Source organism: Salmo trutta, chromosome 28 (assembly GCF_901001165.1).
Source record: "Salmo trutta chromosome 28, fSalTru1.1, whole genome shotgun sequence".
NCBI classification, from domain to species: Eukaryota; Metazoa; Chordata; class Actinopteri; order Salmoniformes; family Salmonidae; genus Salmo; species Salmo trutta.
The window spans coordinates 20,425,957-20,444,446 of NC_042984.1; the positions used below are offsets into that span (position 1 = coordinate 20,425,957).

General features: G+C 44.9%; 1 protein-coding gene across 5 annotated transcripts in view; it reads right to left on the minus strand.

Annotated features, from left to right (window-relative positions):
* The window catches only part of LOC115165769 (calmodulin-binding transcription activator 1-like), a 49,231-nt gene that overhangs the window by 28,551 nt on the left and 2,190 nt on the right, over positions 1-18,490 (minus strand). For 3 of the 5 annotated variants that reach the window (XM_029719122.1, XM_029719121.1, XM_029719120.1), the window contains exons 2-3: positions 17,897-18,023; positions 17,316-17,450 (exon numbers count right to left, since the gene is read on the minus strand). In XM_029719122.1, the coding sequence (XP_029574982.1) occupies positions 17,316-17,450; positions 17,897-18,023 (262 nt within the window). Of the gene's footprint in view, positions 1-6,618; positions 6,880-7,483; positions 7,538-17,315; positions 17,451-17,896; positions 18,024-18,490 lie in introns of those variants that run through there. The other 2 variants (XM_029719124.1, XM_029719123.1) reach the window with 2 other exon arrangements.

An 18,490-nucleotide genomic window follows, 5' to 3' on the forward strand; every position in this document is an offset into this window, starting at 1 on the left:
TGCCCCACAACATTCCATTGGCTTATATGGTAGGAGGGCTGAGAGCCACTGGACAAAATCAATCAACAAGCACCAGTCCATAGTCCTTGAGAAAGCAGGCTTTTCATAGATCAAGACCATTTTCTAAATGCTGCTGGCAAACAGGTTTCCAACCATCCGCAGTGTTAACCAACAGATCCACAAAATGTGGACTGGACAAAATGTTTCTGGAATTACTGTCCAAAACATAATAAATGCTGAGTAGTTTACAAGTGCTGAATGTCATAAGAATGAATTGCATTCATACAGAAAATTGCATGCCTACAATGTATTTTATGCTTGAAGCCACAAAAATAAAATCAAATTATGAGGATTAATTGGAGAGAAAAAAACGAGTCAAATGGGTAGAGTAAGAAGCAGGACTGCACTCCATCAATTGTGTTAGAGGTCCTTTTAAACATTCTCAAGAGCTGTAATCTGACCTGTAGTTAGAGAGCTTTAGCACTCACACCAAGTCCATTACACCATATTCTCTTTCACATTTTAGTCATTTACCAGACACTCTTATCCAGAGCAACTTACAGGAGATGTTGGGGTTAAGTGCCTTGCTCAAGGGTACATTGACAGATGTTTCACCTAGTCGGCTCGGGGATCCGAAATAGAGACCTTTGGGTTAATGGCCCAATGCTCCTAACCGTTAGGGTACCTGACGCCCATACAACACATCTCAGCTATAGTAAATGCTGCTTCATAGCCCTACAGTATCGTAGCCCTAAAACCATGAAAGTTCTATCGTAAACATGACACATGGAATAACACTATGATAAATGACAACAATACCCCATGCAGCTGTATGAAAGCACAGCTTACAGTTGTTAGTCAGACAAACAGAAGTCCTAAATCACTGCATGTGTCACAGCAGTGTAAAGTAATAGTTCTGACTTGAGGTATGATATGTTTACTGCGATCGGCCTGACTAAAGGCTGAGAGTAAAGGATTAGCTATTAAAACTTCTTCGGGATCGGTGTCCCGTCCACGGGACGGTTGAGCTAATGTAGGCTAATGCCATTAGCATGAGGTTATAAGTAACAAGAACATTTCCCAGGACATAGACATATCTGTTATTGGCAAAAAGCTTAAATGATGATTAATCTAACTGCACTGTCCAATTGATAGTAGCTATTACAGTGAAAGAATACCATGCTATTGTTTGAGGAGAGTGCACAGTTTTGAACATGAAAAGCTATTAATAAACAAATTAGGCACATTCGGGCAGTCTTGACACAACATTTTTAACAGAAATACAATGGTTCATTGGATCAGTCTAAAACTTTGCACATACACTGCTGTCATCTAGTGGTCAAAATATAAATTTCACCTGGGCTGGAATAATACATTATGGCCTTTCTCTTGCATTTCAAAGATGATGGTACAAACAAAATAAAAAACGAACGGTTGGCTTTTTCTTTGTATTATCTTTTACCAGATCTATTGTGTATTATTCTCCTACATTCCTTTCACATTTCTACAAACTTCAACGTGTTTCCTTTCAAATGGTACCAATAATATGCATATCCTTGCTTCAGGGCCTGAGTTACAGGCAGTTAGATTTGGGTATGTCATTTTAGGCAAAAATTGAAAAAAAAGGGGCAAATCCTAATGACCACAAATTATATGGTAAAGCTATTGAAGAGTTACACATACATTTTTTTGCTCAACAATGTTAAGAGAAAGTTAAAGGGAATGTTACATCTCACTAAACACTTCAGTCGTGTTGATTATGTGTGTGAACATGAATTTGGTTATCACAAGTTGCCTCCGCAGCTTAAGGGGAAGCATAGAGAAGAGATACAAATGAACCCTTTTCTCTAAAGATACATTTCCATTTACTCCTTCCACAGGTTCTAGTACTGTAAAGCCATGCCCTGGGCTAAAGCCATGCCCTGGGGTAAAGCCATGCCCTGGGGTAAAGCCATGCCCTGGGATAAAGCCATGCCCTGGGCTAAAGCCATGCCCTGGGGTAAAGCCATGCCCTGGGGTAAAGCCATGCCCTGGGATAAAGCCATGCCCTGGGGTAAAGCCATGCCCTGGGGTAAAGCCATGCCCTGGGATAAAGCCTTGCCCTGGGATAAAGCCATGCCCTGGGGTAAAGCCATGCCCTGGGGTAAAGCCATGCCCTGGGATAAAGCCATGCCCTGGGATAAAGCTATGCCCTGGGGTAAAGTCATGCCCTGGGGTAAAGCCATGCCCTGGGGTAAAGCCATGCCCTGGTATAAAGCCATGCCCTGGGGTAAAGCCATGCCCTGGGGTAAAGCCATGCCCTGGGGTAAAGCCATGCCCTGGGGAAAAGCCATGCCCTGGTATAAAGCCATGCCCTGGTATAAAGCCATGCCCTGGGGTAAAGCCATGCCCTGGGGAAAAGCCATGCCCTGGTATAAAGCCATGCCCTGGGATAAAGCCATGCCCTGGGGTAAAGCCATGCCCTGGGGTAAAGCCATGCCCCGGGATAAAGCCATGCCCTGGGGTAAAGCCATGCCCTGGGGTAAAGCCATGCCCTGGGGTAAAGCCATGCCCTGGGGTAAAGCCATGCCCTAGGATAAAGCCATGCCCTGTGATAAAGCTATGCCCTGGGATAAAGCCATGCCCTGGGGTAAAGTCATGCCCTGGGATAAAGCTATTCCCTGGGTTAAAGCCATGCCCTGGGGTAAAGCCATGCCCTGGGATAAAGCTATGCCCTGGGCTAAAGCCATGCCCTGGGATAAAGTCATGCCCTGGGCTAAAGCCATGCCCTGGGATAAAGCCATGCCCTGGGGTAAAGCCATGTGCTGGGGTAAAGTCATAACCTGGGGTAAAGCCATGCCCTGGGCTAAAGCCATGCCCTGGGGTAAAGCCATGCCCTGGGATAAAGCCATGCCCTGGGGTAAAGCCATGTGCTGGGGTAAAGTCATGCCCTGGGCTAAAGCCATGCCCTGGGAAAAGCCATGCCCTGGGGTAAAGCTATGTGCTGGGGTAAAGTCAAGCCCTGGTAAGCATTTCCACTTCACTGGAGCTGCTCTCATTTCATCAAACATTTCTAAATGGACAAACTCCTGCAGCAGTATATTATTACAATTGCATTTGAAACAAACTACGCTTGGCAAATTATAATAGCCTCTCTGCTTTCTGTGTTTTGTCATCATTACTGTAAAGAATTGACATCTACCAACGTCTGTTTCTTACAGCATAAACTGCCTGCACATGCTACTATAAAGTTCTGTTATTCTGAGTCATGTAACACCAACTCAACAGGGCTTTTTTAGAGGGTTAAGAATAGACAAGCAACAAGTATAATTTTGGAGAGGGGAATTTGCCTATACATGAGTGATAGGCTACATTCAGAGTGTACATTCAAACCAACAGAACTGTTATACAGTTATTAAACATGACTGGAGGATCTAAAATAATATTATAGTATGTGTCCTGCAGACGTTTCACAATACACAAGGGTTAATGTCGCTGTCCATAGCACCATGGTTCTGAAGCATCTGTGTCTCAACTGTTAGAGTCGCTGTCCATAGCACCATGGTTCTGAAGCATCTGTGTCTCAACTGTTAGAGTCGCTGTCCAAAGCACCATGGTTCTGAAGCATCCCTGTCTCAACTGTTAGAGTCGCTGTCCATAGCACCATGGTTCTGAAGCATCCCTGTCTCAACTGTTAGAGTCGCTGTCCATAGCACCATGGTTCTGAAACATCCCTGTCTCAACTGTTAGAGTCGCTGCCCATAGCCCCATGGTTCTTAAACATCCCTGTCTCAACTGTTAGAGTCGCTGTCCATATCACCATGGTTCTGAAGCATCCCTGTCTCAACTGTTAGAGTCGCTGTCCATAGCACCATGGTTCTGAAACATCCCTGTCTCAACTGTTAGAGTCGCTGTCCATAGCACCATGGTTCTGAAGCATCCCTGTCTCAACTGTTAGAGTCGCTGTCCAAAGCCCTGTGGTTCTGAAACATCCCTGTCTCAACTGTTAGAGTCGCTGTCCATAGCACCATGGTTCTGAAGCATCCCTGTCTCAACTGTTAATGTCGCTGTCCATAGCACCATGGTTCTGAAGCATCCCTGTCTCAACTGTTAATGTCGCTGTCCATAGCACCATGGTTCTGAAGCATCCCTGTCTCAACTGTTAGAGTCGCTGTCCATAGCACCATGGTTCTGAAGCATCCCTGTCTCAACTGTTAGAGTCGCTGTCCATAGCACCATGGTTCTGAAGCATCCCTGTCTCAACTGTTAGAGTCGCTGTCCAAAGCCCTGTGGTTCTGAAGCATCCCTGTCTCAACTGTTAGAGTCGCTGTCAATAGCACCATGGTTCTGAAGCATCCCTGTCTCAACTGTTAGAGTCGCTGACCATAGCACCATGGTTCTGAAGCATCCCTGTCTCAACTGTTAGAGTCGCTGACCATAGCACCATGGTTCTGAAGCATCCCTGTCTCAACTGTTAGAGTCGCTGTCCATAGCACCATGGTTCTGAAGCATCCCTGTCTCAACTGTTAGAGTCGCTGCCCATAGCCCCATGGTTCTTAAACATCCCTGTCTCAACTGTTAGAGTCGCTGTCCATAGCACCATGGTTCTGAAACATCCCTGTCTCAACTGTTAGAGTCGCTGTCCATAGCACCATGGTTCTGAAGCATCCCTGTCTCAACTGTTAGAGTCGCTGTCCAAAGCCCTGTGGTTCTGAAACATCCCTGTCTCAACTGTTAGAGTCGCTGTCCATAGCACCATGGTTCTGAAGCATCCCTGTCTCAACTGTTAATGTCGCTGTCCATAGCACCATGGTTCTGAAGCATCCCTGTCTCAACTGTTAATGTCGCTGTCCATAGCACCATGGTTCTGAAGCATCCCTGTCTTAACTGTTAGAGTCGCTGTCCATAGCACCATGGTTCTGAAGCATCCCTGTCTCAACTGTTAGAGTCGCTGTCCATAGCACCATGGTTCTGAAGCATCCCTGTCTCAACTGTTAGAGTCGCTGTCCAAAGCCCTGTGGTTCTGAAGCATCCCTGTCTCAACTGTTAGAGTCGCTGTCCATAGCACCATGGTTCTGAAACATCCCTGTCTCAACTGTTAGAGTCGCTGTCCATAGCACCATGGTTCTGAAGCATCCCTGTCTCAACTGTTAGAGTCGCTGTCAATAGCACCATGGTTCTGAAGCATCCCTGTCTCAACTGTTAGAGTCGCTGTCCATAGCACCATGGTTCTGAAGCATCCCTGTCTCAACTGTTAGAGTCGCTGACCATAGCACCATGGTTCTGAAGCATCCCTGTCTCAACTGTTAGAGTCGCTGACCATAGCACCATGGTTCTGAAGCATCCCTGTCTCAACTGTTAGAGTCGCTGTCCATAGCACCATGGTTCTGAAGCATCCCTGTCTCAACTGTTAGAGTCGCTGTCCATAGCACCATGGTTCTGAAGCATCCCTGTCTCAACTGTTAGAGTCGCTGACCATAGCACCATGGTTCTGAAGCATCCCTGTCTCAACTGTTAGAGTCGCTGTCCATAGCACCATGGTTCTGAAGCATCCCTGTCTCAACTGTTAGAGTCGCTGACCAAAGCCTTGTGGTTCTGAAAACGTTATTGCATACAGGTGGAATAAGTTGCTAGCCTACTAGAGAAGCCTTTTTAATCACTGTTACACTTGAAATACTTTGTCCCATGGCTTCAGCGTTATACTGCAGAAGTGTTTTGTTACTACAGAGCTGTTCATGGTTTTCTAATAGGGCATTTCCCTCCTCTTGTTACTCATGTATTTTAAAAGTCTAGCGCAGTCAGGCTAGGAGGCTGTTGAATCCTGTTGTTCGGTCATGCTATCGTTTTAGCTTCGGTCACTAAATCATATCCATCTTGCGTGTTTCTGCATGCTTTCAATGGCCCAGGCCACAGTTGTGAAACTGCTTTGGTCTCGTTGTATTAGCACGTGAGAACTACTAAATAAGTCAGTTACTATTCATTAGTTTTCTAGCATCAGCTAAGCACGCAAAAGATAGCCTGCTTTAGCCTACCTGATCAACTTGCTTTTGAGTTTAAGGATGACGCGAAATTAGCGCTCGTGTATTGTGCTACCGGCACTAGAGTTAAAGACATGCTGGTTTTCAGGCTTTTTGAGAGTATCTCGTTCGTAGGCTATACATAAACTGTCGATAATCTTGCTTTGTGAGTAATACTTATGATGTGATAGTAAGCTGTGAACCCATGCTGCAATTTGAAGCCCTTGCATGTTAAGGATAGCGCTGAAACAAATACTAAGCTTCCGTTGAACTGACTTTGTAAAAAGAAATGAAGGCATAAAATGAGACAGATTAAAAAAGTACAGAGAAACAAGCTAGTTCCAACTACTCTACTGCTACAATGTGAAATGAAGGAGACCGTCACAGACAGCAACACTAAACATTTTGAGAAAGCGCACAACATTCTCAACAATAGTAGGTTAAACGACAAGACAGACTGCTGAACGTGACATGCTAGTACTCGTCTTGAAACAATACAGAGTCAGCCTTCGAGTAAAAAGTCTAAAGCGTGTGTAACTTAACTTCTCCTGTTAGTCACCAGAAGATAACACACAGATACACCACAACACCGTTCAACAAAAATACTCTAAACACATCTAACCTTCTACTTCATTTTCCATTGGTAGAGTCCCCCTGAAAAGCCAAACTGTTTCCCTTCTCTTTAGGAAAAGCAGATGTCATTCACTGGCATCCTGACCAAAGTCCAAGCATGCTGCATTTCATTTATGTGCACAGTTTCCCAATTCCCCCAGTTTCTTGGTATTAAATGATGCTATGAGTAAAACAATATCCTTGGTGTGTAGAAGATCAATAGAGCACTCATCAACAATATAACAAAGTGGAACACCGACGCGAGGGAAGAGAGAGAGAGAGAGCAATAAAGACCACTCACTACTCTTTCTATCATAGCCCCCTCCCCTACACTTCATTCTCTCCTACCCCCTCCTTCCCTTGCTGCGCTCCTCTCTCCCCAGTCCCCCACTAGCCTGCAGTAAAATAAAATACATTGTTGCGAGTAGACGTCGTCGTGCGCACGTGCCGCAGGTAAACAGATGCCCTAGTTTTCTCCTCCAGCTGCTCGAGCCCCCTTGGCGCTCTCATTACTATTAATACATTTCGCTTTTACTTTGTAATTTTCAACTGCCGTCCAACAACCAAACTCTGGTGTGTACACGTTTTGTACAAGTCGTTTTTTCTCTCGTTTGATTTTATCTTATGGAGAAAATATTCGACGCAGCCTGATATGTAGCCTACTTCGGTTCATTGTCACTCAAAGTGGGTTAGCCTCCAAAATGACCCGTTATCTCCAGTGGTAAATGTCAGCTCCAGTCTATATCGAAATTATTTCTTTGAAGCAAACCGCTTGTTGCCCTATATGTCTGCGCTAGGTTGCCGTATTTACCTAACAGTGACCCTGCATTACACAGTCCCCTGGTTTTTTATGAAGGTAGGTAGTTTTACTACACCTGTTTACTTTCAGATTAGATGGAGAACCACCAGGAGAGGTGAGCAGCTCTGTATAGCCTAATTTGGCGCGCACTGTCTTCCTAACGAACCAGTACCCGGGTAGTGAGCGCCACCGGGACCGTCCAGGACAATGGACAGAGAATTATTAACGGGTAAAAGGCTGTTCTGCAGCTCCGATACCTCAGTGTTTTCTGTCCTGCCCATGGCTCCGTACCTGCAGTGCTGCAGAGGAAGGAAAAGTGCCCCCTCCCCCACTCTGCATTATGACAAATCAAAGCAGGCAGGCAGCTGTGTCATTATAGCATAGCACAGTTTCAGAATGAACGGAATGGGAATGATATTATTAAGGCTATTGAGTGATCAAATGATGGGTCATTACAGGCACACAAATGGATAGTGTCGCATATCTGGAGTTGGGTCTTTTCTAGGTTACATTTATCTGTGGTGTAGCACGTGCAGAATGTCATTCATGCTGTGTTATACAATGCAACTAACTGCTTCATGCAGTGAATTTGGTGTAAATATGATTTCATTTTATTTTATTTTAATAGAATAATTTGTGGTTCTGTAAAATGGCAATATTTGATGTAGTTTATAGTAGTCCATACTTAGTGTTGTTGGAAAGTACTCAATCAGCATGTCACTGAGGTTACTCACCCAGCATGTCACTGAGATTACTCACCCAGCATGTCACTGAGATTACTCAACCAGCATGTCACTGAGGTTACTCACCCAGCATGTCACTGAGATTACTCACCCAGCATGTCACTGAGATTACTCACCCAGCATGTCACTGAGATTACTCACCCAGCATGTCACTGAGATTACTCAACCAGCATGTCACTGAGGTTACTCAACCAGCATGTCACTGAGATTACTCAACCAGCATGTTACTGAGGTTACTCAACCAGCATGTCACTGAGGTTACTCAACCAGCATGTCACTGAGATTACTCAACCAGCATGTCACTGAGATTACTCAATCAGCATGTCACTGAGGTTACTCAACCAGCATGTCACTGAGATTACTCAACCAGCATGTCACTGAGATTACTCACCCAGCATGTCACTGAGATTACTCAACCAGCATGTCACTGAGGTTACTCAACCAGCATGTCACTGAGATTACTCAACCAGCATGTTACTGAGGTTACTCAACCAGCATGTCACTGAGATTACTCACCCAGCATGTCACTGAGGTTACTCAACCAGCATGTCACTGAGATTACTCAATCAGCATGTCACTGAGATTACTCAATCAGCATGTCACTGAGATTACTCAACTAGCATGTCACTGAGATTACTCACCCAGCATGTCACTGAGATTACTCAACCAGCATGTCACTGAGATTACTCAACCAGCATGTCACTGAGATTACTCAATCAGCATGTCACTGAGGTTACTCACCCAGCATGTCACTGAGATTACTCAATCAGCATGTCACTGAGGTTACTCAACCAGCATGTCACTGAGATTACTCAATCAGCATGTCACTGAGATTACTCAATCAGCATGTCACTGAGGTTACTCAACCAGCATGTCACTGAGATTACTCAATCAGCATGTCACTGAGATTACTCAATCAGCATGTCACTGAGATTACTCAATCAGCATGTCACTGAGGTTACTCAACCAGCATGTCACTGAGATTACTCAACCAGCATGTCACTGAGGTTACTCAACCAGCATGTCACTGAGATTACTCAACCAGCATGTCACTGAGATTACTCACCCAGCATGTCACTGAGATTACTCAACCAGCATGTCACTGAGATTACTCACCCAGCATGTCACTGAGGTTACTCAACCAGCATGTCACTGAGATTACTCACCCAGCATGTCACTGAGATTACTCAACCAGCATGTCACTGAGATTACTCAAACAGCATGTCACTGAGGTTACTCACCCAGCATGTCACTGAGATTGCTCACCCAGCATGTCACTGAGGTTACTCAACCAGCATGCCACTGAGGTTACTCACCCAGCATGTCACTGAGATTACTCAACCAGCATGTCACTGAGATTACTCAACCAGCATGTCACTGAGGTTACTCAACCAGCATGTCACTGAGATTACTCAACCAGCATGCCACTGAGGTTACTCAACCAGCATGTCACTGAGATTACTCACCCAGCATGGCACTGAGATTACTCAACCAGCATGTCACTGAGATTACTCAACCAGCATGTCACTGAGATTACTCAACCAGCATGTCACTGAGATTACTCAACCAGCATGTCACTGAGATTACTCAATCAGCATGTCACTGAGATTACTCAACTAGCATGTCACTGAGATTACTCACCCAGCATGTCACTGAGGTTACTCAACCAGCATGTCACTGAGATTACTCAATCAGCATGTCACTGAGATTACTCAATCAGCATGTCACTGAGATTACTCAACTAGCATGTCACTGAGATTACTCACCCAGCATGTCACTGAGATTACTCAACCAGCATGTCACTGAGATTACTCAATCAGCATGTCACTGAGGTTACTCACCCAGCATGTCACTGAGATTACTCAATCAGCATGTCACTGAGGTTACTCAACCAGCATGTCACTGAGATTACTCAATCAGCATGTCACTGAGATTACTCAATCAGCATGTCACTGAGGTTACTCAACCAGCATGTCACTGAGATTACTCAATCAGCATGTCACTGAGATTACTCAATCAGCATGTCACTGAGATTACTCAATCAGCATGTCACTGAGGTTACTCAACCAGCATGTCACTGAGATTACTCAACCAGCATGTCACTGAGGTTACTCAACCAGCATGTCACTGAGATTACTCAACCAGCATGTCACTGAGATTACTCACCCAGCATGTCACTGAGATTACTCAACCAGCATGTCACTGAGATTACTCACCCAGCATGTCACTGAGGTTACTCAACCAGCATGTCACTGAGATTACTCACCCAGCATGTCACTGAGATTACTCAACCAGCATGTCACTGAGGTTACTCAACCAGCATGTCACTGAGATTACTCAACCAGCATGTCACTGAGATTACTCACCCAGCATGTCACTGAGATTACTCAACCAGCATGTCACTGAGATTACTCAACCAGCTTGTCACTGAGATTACTCAACCAGCATGTCACTGAGATTACTCACCCAGCATGTCACTGAGATTACTCACCCAGCATGTCACTGAGATTACTCAACCAGCATGTCAATGAGATTACTCAACCAGCATGTCACTGAGATTACTCAACCAGCATGTCACTGAGATTACTCAACCAGCATGTCAATGAGATTACTCGACCAACATGTCACTGAGATTACTCAATCAGCATGTCACTGAGATTACTCAACCAGCATGTCACTGAGATTACTCAGCCAGCATGTCAATGAGATTACTCAACCAGCATGTCACTGAGATTACTCAATCAGCATGTCACTGAGATTACTCAATCAGCATGTCACTGAGATTACTCAATCAGCATGTCACTGAGGTTACTCAATCAGCATGTTCCTGAGGTTACTCGATCAGCTTGTCAGCTTGACACTGTGGTTACTCAATCAGCATGTCACTGAGATTACTCAATCAGCATGTCACTGAGGTTACTCAATCAGCATGTCACTGAGGTTACTCAATCAGCATGTCACTGAGGTTACTCAATCAGCATGTCACTGAGATTAGTCAATCAGCATGTTCCTGAGGTTACTCGATCAGCTTGTCATCTTGACACTGTGGTTACTCAATCAGCATGTCACTGAGATTACTCAATCAGCATGTCACTGAGGTTACTCAATCAGCATGTCACTGAGATTACTCAATCAGCATGTCACTGAGGTTACTCAACCAGCATGTCACTGAGATTACTCAACCAGCATGTCACTGAGATTACTCACCCAGCATGTCACTGAGATTACTCAACCAGCATGTCACTGAGGTTACTCAACCAGCATGTCACTGAGATTACTCAACCAGCATGTTACTGAGGTTACTCAACCAGCATGTCACTGAGGTTACTCAACCAGCATGTCACTGAGATTACTCACCCAGCATGTCACTGAGCTTACTCAACCAGCATGTCACTGAGGTTACTCAACCAGCATGTCACTGAGGTTACTCAATCAGCATGTCACTGAGGTTACTCAACCAGCATGTCACTGAGGTTACTGACCCAGCATGTCACTGAGGTTACTCACCCAGCATGTCACTGAGATTACTCAAACAGCATGTCACTGAGGTTACTCACCCAGCATGTCACTGAGATTGCTCACCCAGCATGTCACTGAGGTTACTCAACCAGCATGCCACTGAGGTTACTCACCCAGCATGTCACTGAGATTACTCAACCAGCATGTCACTGAGATTACTCAACCAGCATGTCACTGAGGTTACTCAACCAGCATGTCACTGAGATTACTCAACCAGCATGCCACTGAGGTTACTCAACCAGCATGTCACTGAGATTACTCACCCAGCATGGCACTGAGATTACTCAACCAGCATGTCACTGAGATTACTCAACCAGCATGTCACTGAGATTACTCAACCAGCATGTCACTGAGATTACTCAACCAGCATGTCACTGAGATTACTCAATCAGCATGTCACTGAGATTACTCAACTAGCATGTCACTGAGATTACTCACCCAGCATGTCACTGAGGTTACTCAACCAGCATGTCACTGAGATTACTCAATCAGCATGTCACTGAGATTACTCAATCAGCATGTCACTGAGATTACTCAACTAGCATGTCACTGAGATTACTCACCCAGCATGTCACTGAGATTACTCAACCAGCATGTCACTGAGATTACTCAACCAGCATGTCACTGAGATTACTTAATCAGCATGTCACTGAGGTTACTCACCCAGCATGTCACTGAGATTACTCAATCAGCATGTCACTGAGGATACTCAACCAGCATGTCACTGAGATTACTCAATCAGCATGTCACTGAGATTACTCAATCAGCATGTCACTGAGGTTACTCAACCAGCATGTCACTGAGATTACTCAATCAGCATGTCACTGAGATTACTCAATCAGCATGTCACTGAGGTTACTCAACCAGCATGTCACTGAGATTACTCAACCAGCATGTCACTGAGGTTACTCAACCAGCATGTCACTGAGATTACTCAACCAGCATGTCACTGAGATTACTCACCCAGCATGTCACTGAGATTACTCAACCAGCATGTCACTGAGATTACTCACCCAGCATGTCACTGAGGTTACTCAACCAGCATGTCACTGAGATTACTCACCCAGCATGTCACTGAGATTACTCAACCAGCATGTCACTGAGATTACTCAAACAGCATGTCACTGAGGTTACTCACCCAGCATGTCACTGAGATTGCTCACCCAGCATGTCACTGAGGTTACTCAACCAGCATGCCACTGAGGTTACTCACCCAGCATGTCACTGAGATTACTCAACCAGCATGTCACTGAGATTACTCAACCAGCATGTCACTGAGGTTACTCAACCAGCATGTCACTGAGATTACTCAACCAGCATGCCACTGAGGTTACTCAACCAGCATGTCACTGAGATTACTCACCCAGCATGGCACTGAGATTACTCAACCAGCATGTCACTGAGATTACTCAACCAGCATGTCACTGAGATTACTCAACCAGCATGTCACTGAGATTACTCAACCAGCATGTCACTGAGATTACTCAATCAGCATGTCACTGAGATTACTCAACTAGCATGTCACTGAGATTACTCACCCAGCATGTCACTGAGGTTACTCAACCAGCATGTCACTGAGATTACTCAATCAGCATGTCACTGAGATTACTCAATCAGCATGTCACTGAGATTACTCAACTAGCATGTCACTGAGATTACTCACCCAGCATGTCACTGAGATTACTCAACCAGCATGTCACTGAGATTACTCAATCAGCATGTCACTGAGGTTACTCACCCAGCATGTCACTGAGATTACTCAATCAGCATGTCACTGAGGTTACTCAACCAGCATGTCACTGAGATTACTCAATCAGCATGTCACTGAGATTACTCAATCAGCATGTCACTGAGGTTACTCAACCAGCATGTCACTGAGATTACTCAATCAGCATGTCACTGAGATTACTCAATCAGCATGTCACTGAGATTACTCAATCAGCATGTCACTGAGGTTACTCAACCAGCATGTCACTGAGATTACTCAACCAGCATGTCACTGAGGTTACTCAACCAGCATGTCACTGAGATTACTCAACCAGCATGTCACTGAGGTTACTCACCCAGCATGTCACTGAGATTACTCAACCAGCATGTCACTGAGATTACTCACCCAGCATGTCACTGAGGTTACTCAACCAGCATGTCACTGAGATTACTCACCCAGCATGTCACTGAGATTACTCAACCAGCATGTCACTGAGGTTACTCAACCAGCATGTCACTGAGATTACTCAACCAGCATGTCACTGAGATTACTCACCCAGCATGTCACTGAGATTACTCAACCAGCATGTCACTGAGATTACTCAACCAGCTTGTCACTGAGATTACTCAACCAGCATGTCACTGAGATTACTCACCCAGCATGTCACTGAGATTACTCACCCAGCATGTCACTGAGATTACTCAACCAGCATGTCAATGAGATTACTCAACCAGCATGTCACTGAGATTACTCAACCAGCATGTCACTGAGATTACTCAACCAGCATGTCAATGAGATTACTCGACCAACATGTCACTGAGATTACTCAATCAGCATGTCACTGAGATTACTCAACCAGCATGTCACTGAGATTACTCAGCCAGCATGTCAATGAGATTACTCAACCAGCATGTCACTGAGATTACTCAATCAGCATGTCACTGAGATTACTCAATCAGCATGTCACTGAGATTACTCAATCAGCATGTCACTGAGGTTACTCAATCAGCATGTTCCTGAGGTTACTCGATCAGCTTGTCAGCTTGACACTGTGGTTACTCAATCAGCATGTCACTGAGATTACTCAATCAGCATGTCACTGAGGTTACTCAATCAGCATGTCACTGAGGTTACTCAATCAGCATGTCACTGAGGTTACTCAATCAGCATGTCACTGAGATTAGTCAATCAGCATGTTCCTGAGGTTACTCGATCAGCTTGTCATCTTGACACTGTGGTTACTCAATCAGCATGTCACTGAGATTACTCAATCAGCATGTCACTGAGGTTACTCAATCAGCATGTCACTGAGGTTACTCAATCAGCATGTCACTGAGGTTACTCAACCAGCATGTCACTGAGATTACTCAATCAGCATGTCACTGAGGTTACTCAATCAGCATGTCACTGAGGTTACTCAATCAGCATGTCACTGAGGTTACTCAATCAGCATGTCACTGAGGTTACTCAATCAGCATGTCACTGAGATTACTCAATCAGCTTGTCACTGAGGTTACTCAATCAGCATGTTTCTGAGGTTACTCAATCAGCATGTCACTGAGGTTACTCAATTAGCTTGTCACTGAGGTTACTCAATCAGCATGTCACTGAGGTTACTCAATGAGCTTGTTCCTGAGATTACTCAATCAGCTTGTTCATTATCAGACACTGCAGTCCTCAGTAAACAGCACCCCCCCCCACACACAATTCCTCAATTTTGATTTACATCGAGTTGAGCATTTCTTAACAATGTTGTATGTCTTAGAAAGGTAAACTCGCACATATTCAGTCCTAATAGGTGCACGGGGAAAAATATATATACTTAATAGAAAGGAAATTACCAGTCCAGCACACAAACAATAGCTATGTTGAATTTTTAAACATGAATAAATCAGTTCACCTCATCAATCATTTGGATCCAGTCTGAATCAATTCACCTGAGACAAGTGACCAAGAGATGCTCTGTTCTACCACCCATGCTTAGCTGCGTCCCAAATGACACCCTATTCCCCATGCAGTGCACTACTTTTGACCAGGGCCCTCTGACGATACCGCAGGTGAAGAAGCCGGATGATCTCATTCAATTTAGCAACAGCTCTGGTGGACATTCCTGCAGTCAGCATGCCAATTGCACACTACCTCAACATTTTAGACATCTGTGGCATTGTGTTGTGTGACTGCACATTTTAGAGTGGTCTTTTATTTTCCCTAGCACAAGGTGCACCTGTGTAATGATCATGCTGTTTAATCAGCTTCTTGATATGCCACACCTGTCAGGTGGATGGATTATCTTGACAAAGGATAAAATGCTCACTAACAGGGATGTAAACACATTTGTGCACACAATTTGAGAGAAATAAGCTTTTTGTGCGTTTGTAACATTTCTGGGATTTCTTATTTCAGCTCATGAAACATGGGACCAACACTTTACATGTTGCGTTTATATTTTTGTTCAGTGTAGCAGGATTAACTTCTAAACACCATGTAGTATTTATGAGTGTCATCAGGACAAGTATTAGGCAACATAGGCATACATCTGAAAAGACAGCAGTAAACCTGTCATCTTTGGACATGAACAGATTGAGAAAATACATCTAGTAAATGATTACCATACATGGCAAATGAGATGATTCCAAAAGTAACCACAAGGCAAAATAACCATCAAAATGCAACCACAAGCCAAAACCATTACCAATACAAATGCCAAGCCAATATCAAGCCACTGAGTGGGAAAGGGGAATGAGTTAATAGATCAGACTTGTGTTTCCCTCAGCTCCTTAGCTTAGCCCCTCCTAAACTGGTCCTGTGAATGTGCCAGTGAGGCAGAGAGAGAGTGAGTTTACCATATGAATGAATGGCGGAGGGATACACTGGTTCCACCGTGCAACGCCTGCCTGGGAGCAGACAACTCCTGATTACTCATTCCCACTCCCTCAAGGGCCGTCTGCAATGCAGCTGTCCCGTCAGCCTGCTCGCTCGCTCCAGTCCTCCACCCTCCTCACCATGCCCTACTTTATCCTGTCAATGCAGTCGTGTTGACACTGCAGTAAGTGTGCGACTGTGGAGCCCCCCCCCCACACACACACACTGGGAAAGCACACACACATACTGGTATATACACCTACTTGTGACTACCAACAAGAACACAGAGATAAGCATCCCTGCAGTGCCTTACTCCATCTCTCCCTACCATTAGTCTAAATATACTAATTCACAAGATTTCCTGCAGCAAAACCCTTGGGTCCTAGTCTTCATTGTGCAGCCAATCACAGTTTCCATGCGTGTCCAGCAACATACACTCATGTATGTCATAGAAGTCCAAAATCATCTCAATTTCTAATGAAGGTGATTCAATACAGCTATTAGATATTGATCCTGACAAGTCTATCAGAACATAATAGCAGCCTCTGAAAGACACAGGACAAGGACTGGTGCTCTTCATGGTCCTAGTCAAATCAAACCCAAAATTAACTGAGTTCCTACTACAGTTGATTCAAGGCAACTATTGATTCTGACATTTCCTGACATTAGAAAACAAAGACACAGGACAAGACACGTGCTCTCCTAGGTCCTGAAACACAACCTGAACCCAAGATCTAATGGAGTTCACTCACTGCTACTTTCATACTTGAGAGAGAGAGGGAGAGAGAGGAAGAGAGAGAGAGAGAGAGAGAGGGAGAGGGAGAGAGAGTGAGAAGGCAAGAGGGTGATACACAGGAGAGAGAGAGAGAGAGAGAGTGAGAAGGCAAGAGGGTGATACACAGGAGAGAGAGAGTGAAAGAGAGAGACAGAAAAGGCAAGAGGGAGATACTCAATCAGCATGTCACTGAGAGAGGCGGCGAGAGCGAGGCAGAGGGAGAGGGAGATAGACAGAGAGAGAGAGAGAGAGAGAGCGAGAGACACAGAGAAAGGTCAGAGGGAGATAGACTGTCTCTTACCGTCCAGTGAGAGCCAGTCGTGTTGTGAGGAAGGCAGTGAGGGCAGGACGCGGGCCTTATACTCAAACACCACTGAGTTAGAGATGATCTGGTTACTGGCTGTCACCTGCAGCGTCACCAGCCCAGTGTCATGAGCTGTGGACAGAGACAGACAGACAGACAGACAGACAGACAGACAGACAGACAGACAGACAGACAGACAGACAGACAGACAGACAGACAGACAGACAGACAGACAGACAGACAGACAGACAGACAGACAGACAGACAGACAGAGAGGGAGTCTGAGTCAGAGCTTCACTGATAACTGCTACAACTCCAACACTCCTGACCCTCAACCCCTGTAGACCTCCTAGGAACATTACACTATTCTTCTTAAAACATCTCAGTGGCCAGTGAGACACAATCTCAACTGAGGAACCTTCATGTAATGTATGCTGATCTCCAGAAACCAAATTATAGGCCAAGTCTAAAAGAAAATGACTGATATCCCTGATAAATAGACTGTGTTTTTAGTGGACCGTGGTGGAAGGATACAGGAGGTGTGGCAGGCCAGGCCAGGCCAGTGAGGTCAGTCTTACCTGGGCAGTAGCAGCGCAGCACCCCAGGCTGGATGAGAGAGGCAGGGACAGCGACCTGGTCAAACAGGCAGTTGTAGTTAGAGCTGGCCTCCTGCCATGGACCAGTGATAAGCACCTTCACTCCTCCCTGGAACAGATAAACACACAGACTCACAGAGTGGGAAATGGATAAACTGAATCTATACTAGACATGAGGGAGCGAGTGTGATTTTGGCTATTATTTAATGTCATGCCTAGGGGAGAGCAATAGGAATAACATGATCACAGTTATGTATCCTCAAACTGCATGAAATCTAGTGAAAGGGCTGCCATCTCATGTGTGAACAGTGTCATTGACATAACACAGACTTGTATTGTCTCTGTGTTATATTTGAGTGGGCTGCCATCCTGTGGTTGGACCGTGATTTTACAGCCATTTTTCTGACTGACCAAAGTGGTCGCCATCTTGTGGTGGAACAGTGTCATTGACATTACACAGACTTAGGCTCTCCATACATTTACATTATTGAGCTGCCATCCGGTGGTTGAACAGTGATATTACAGTTTATTCAAACTATGTTGATTGTATGTTTGTTGGTAGGAGTAAAAAAAATT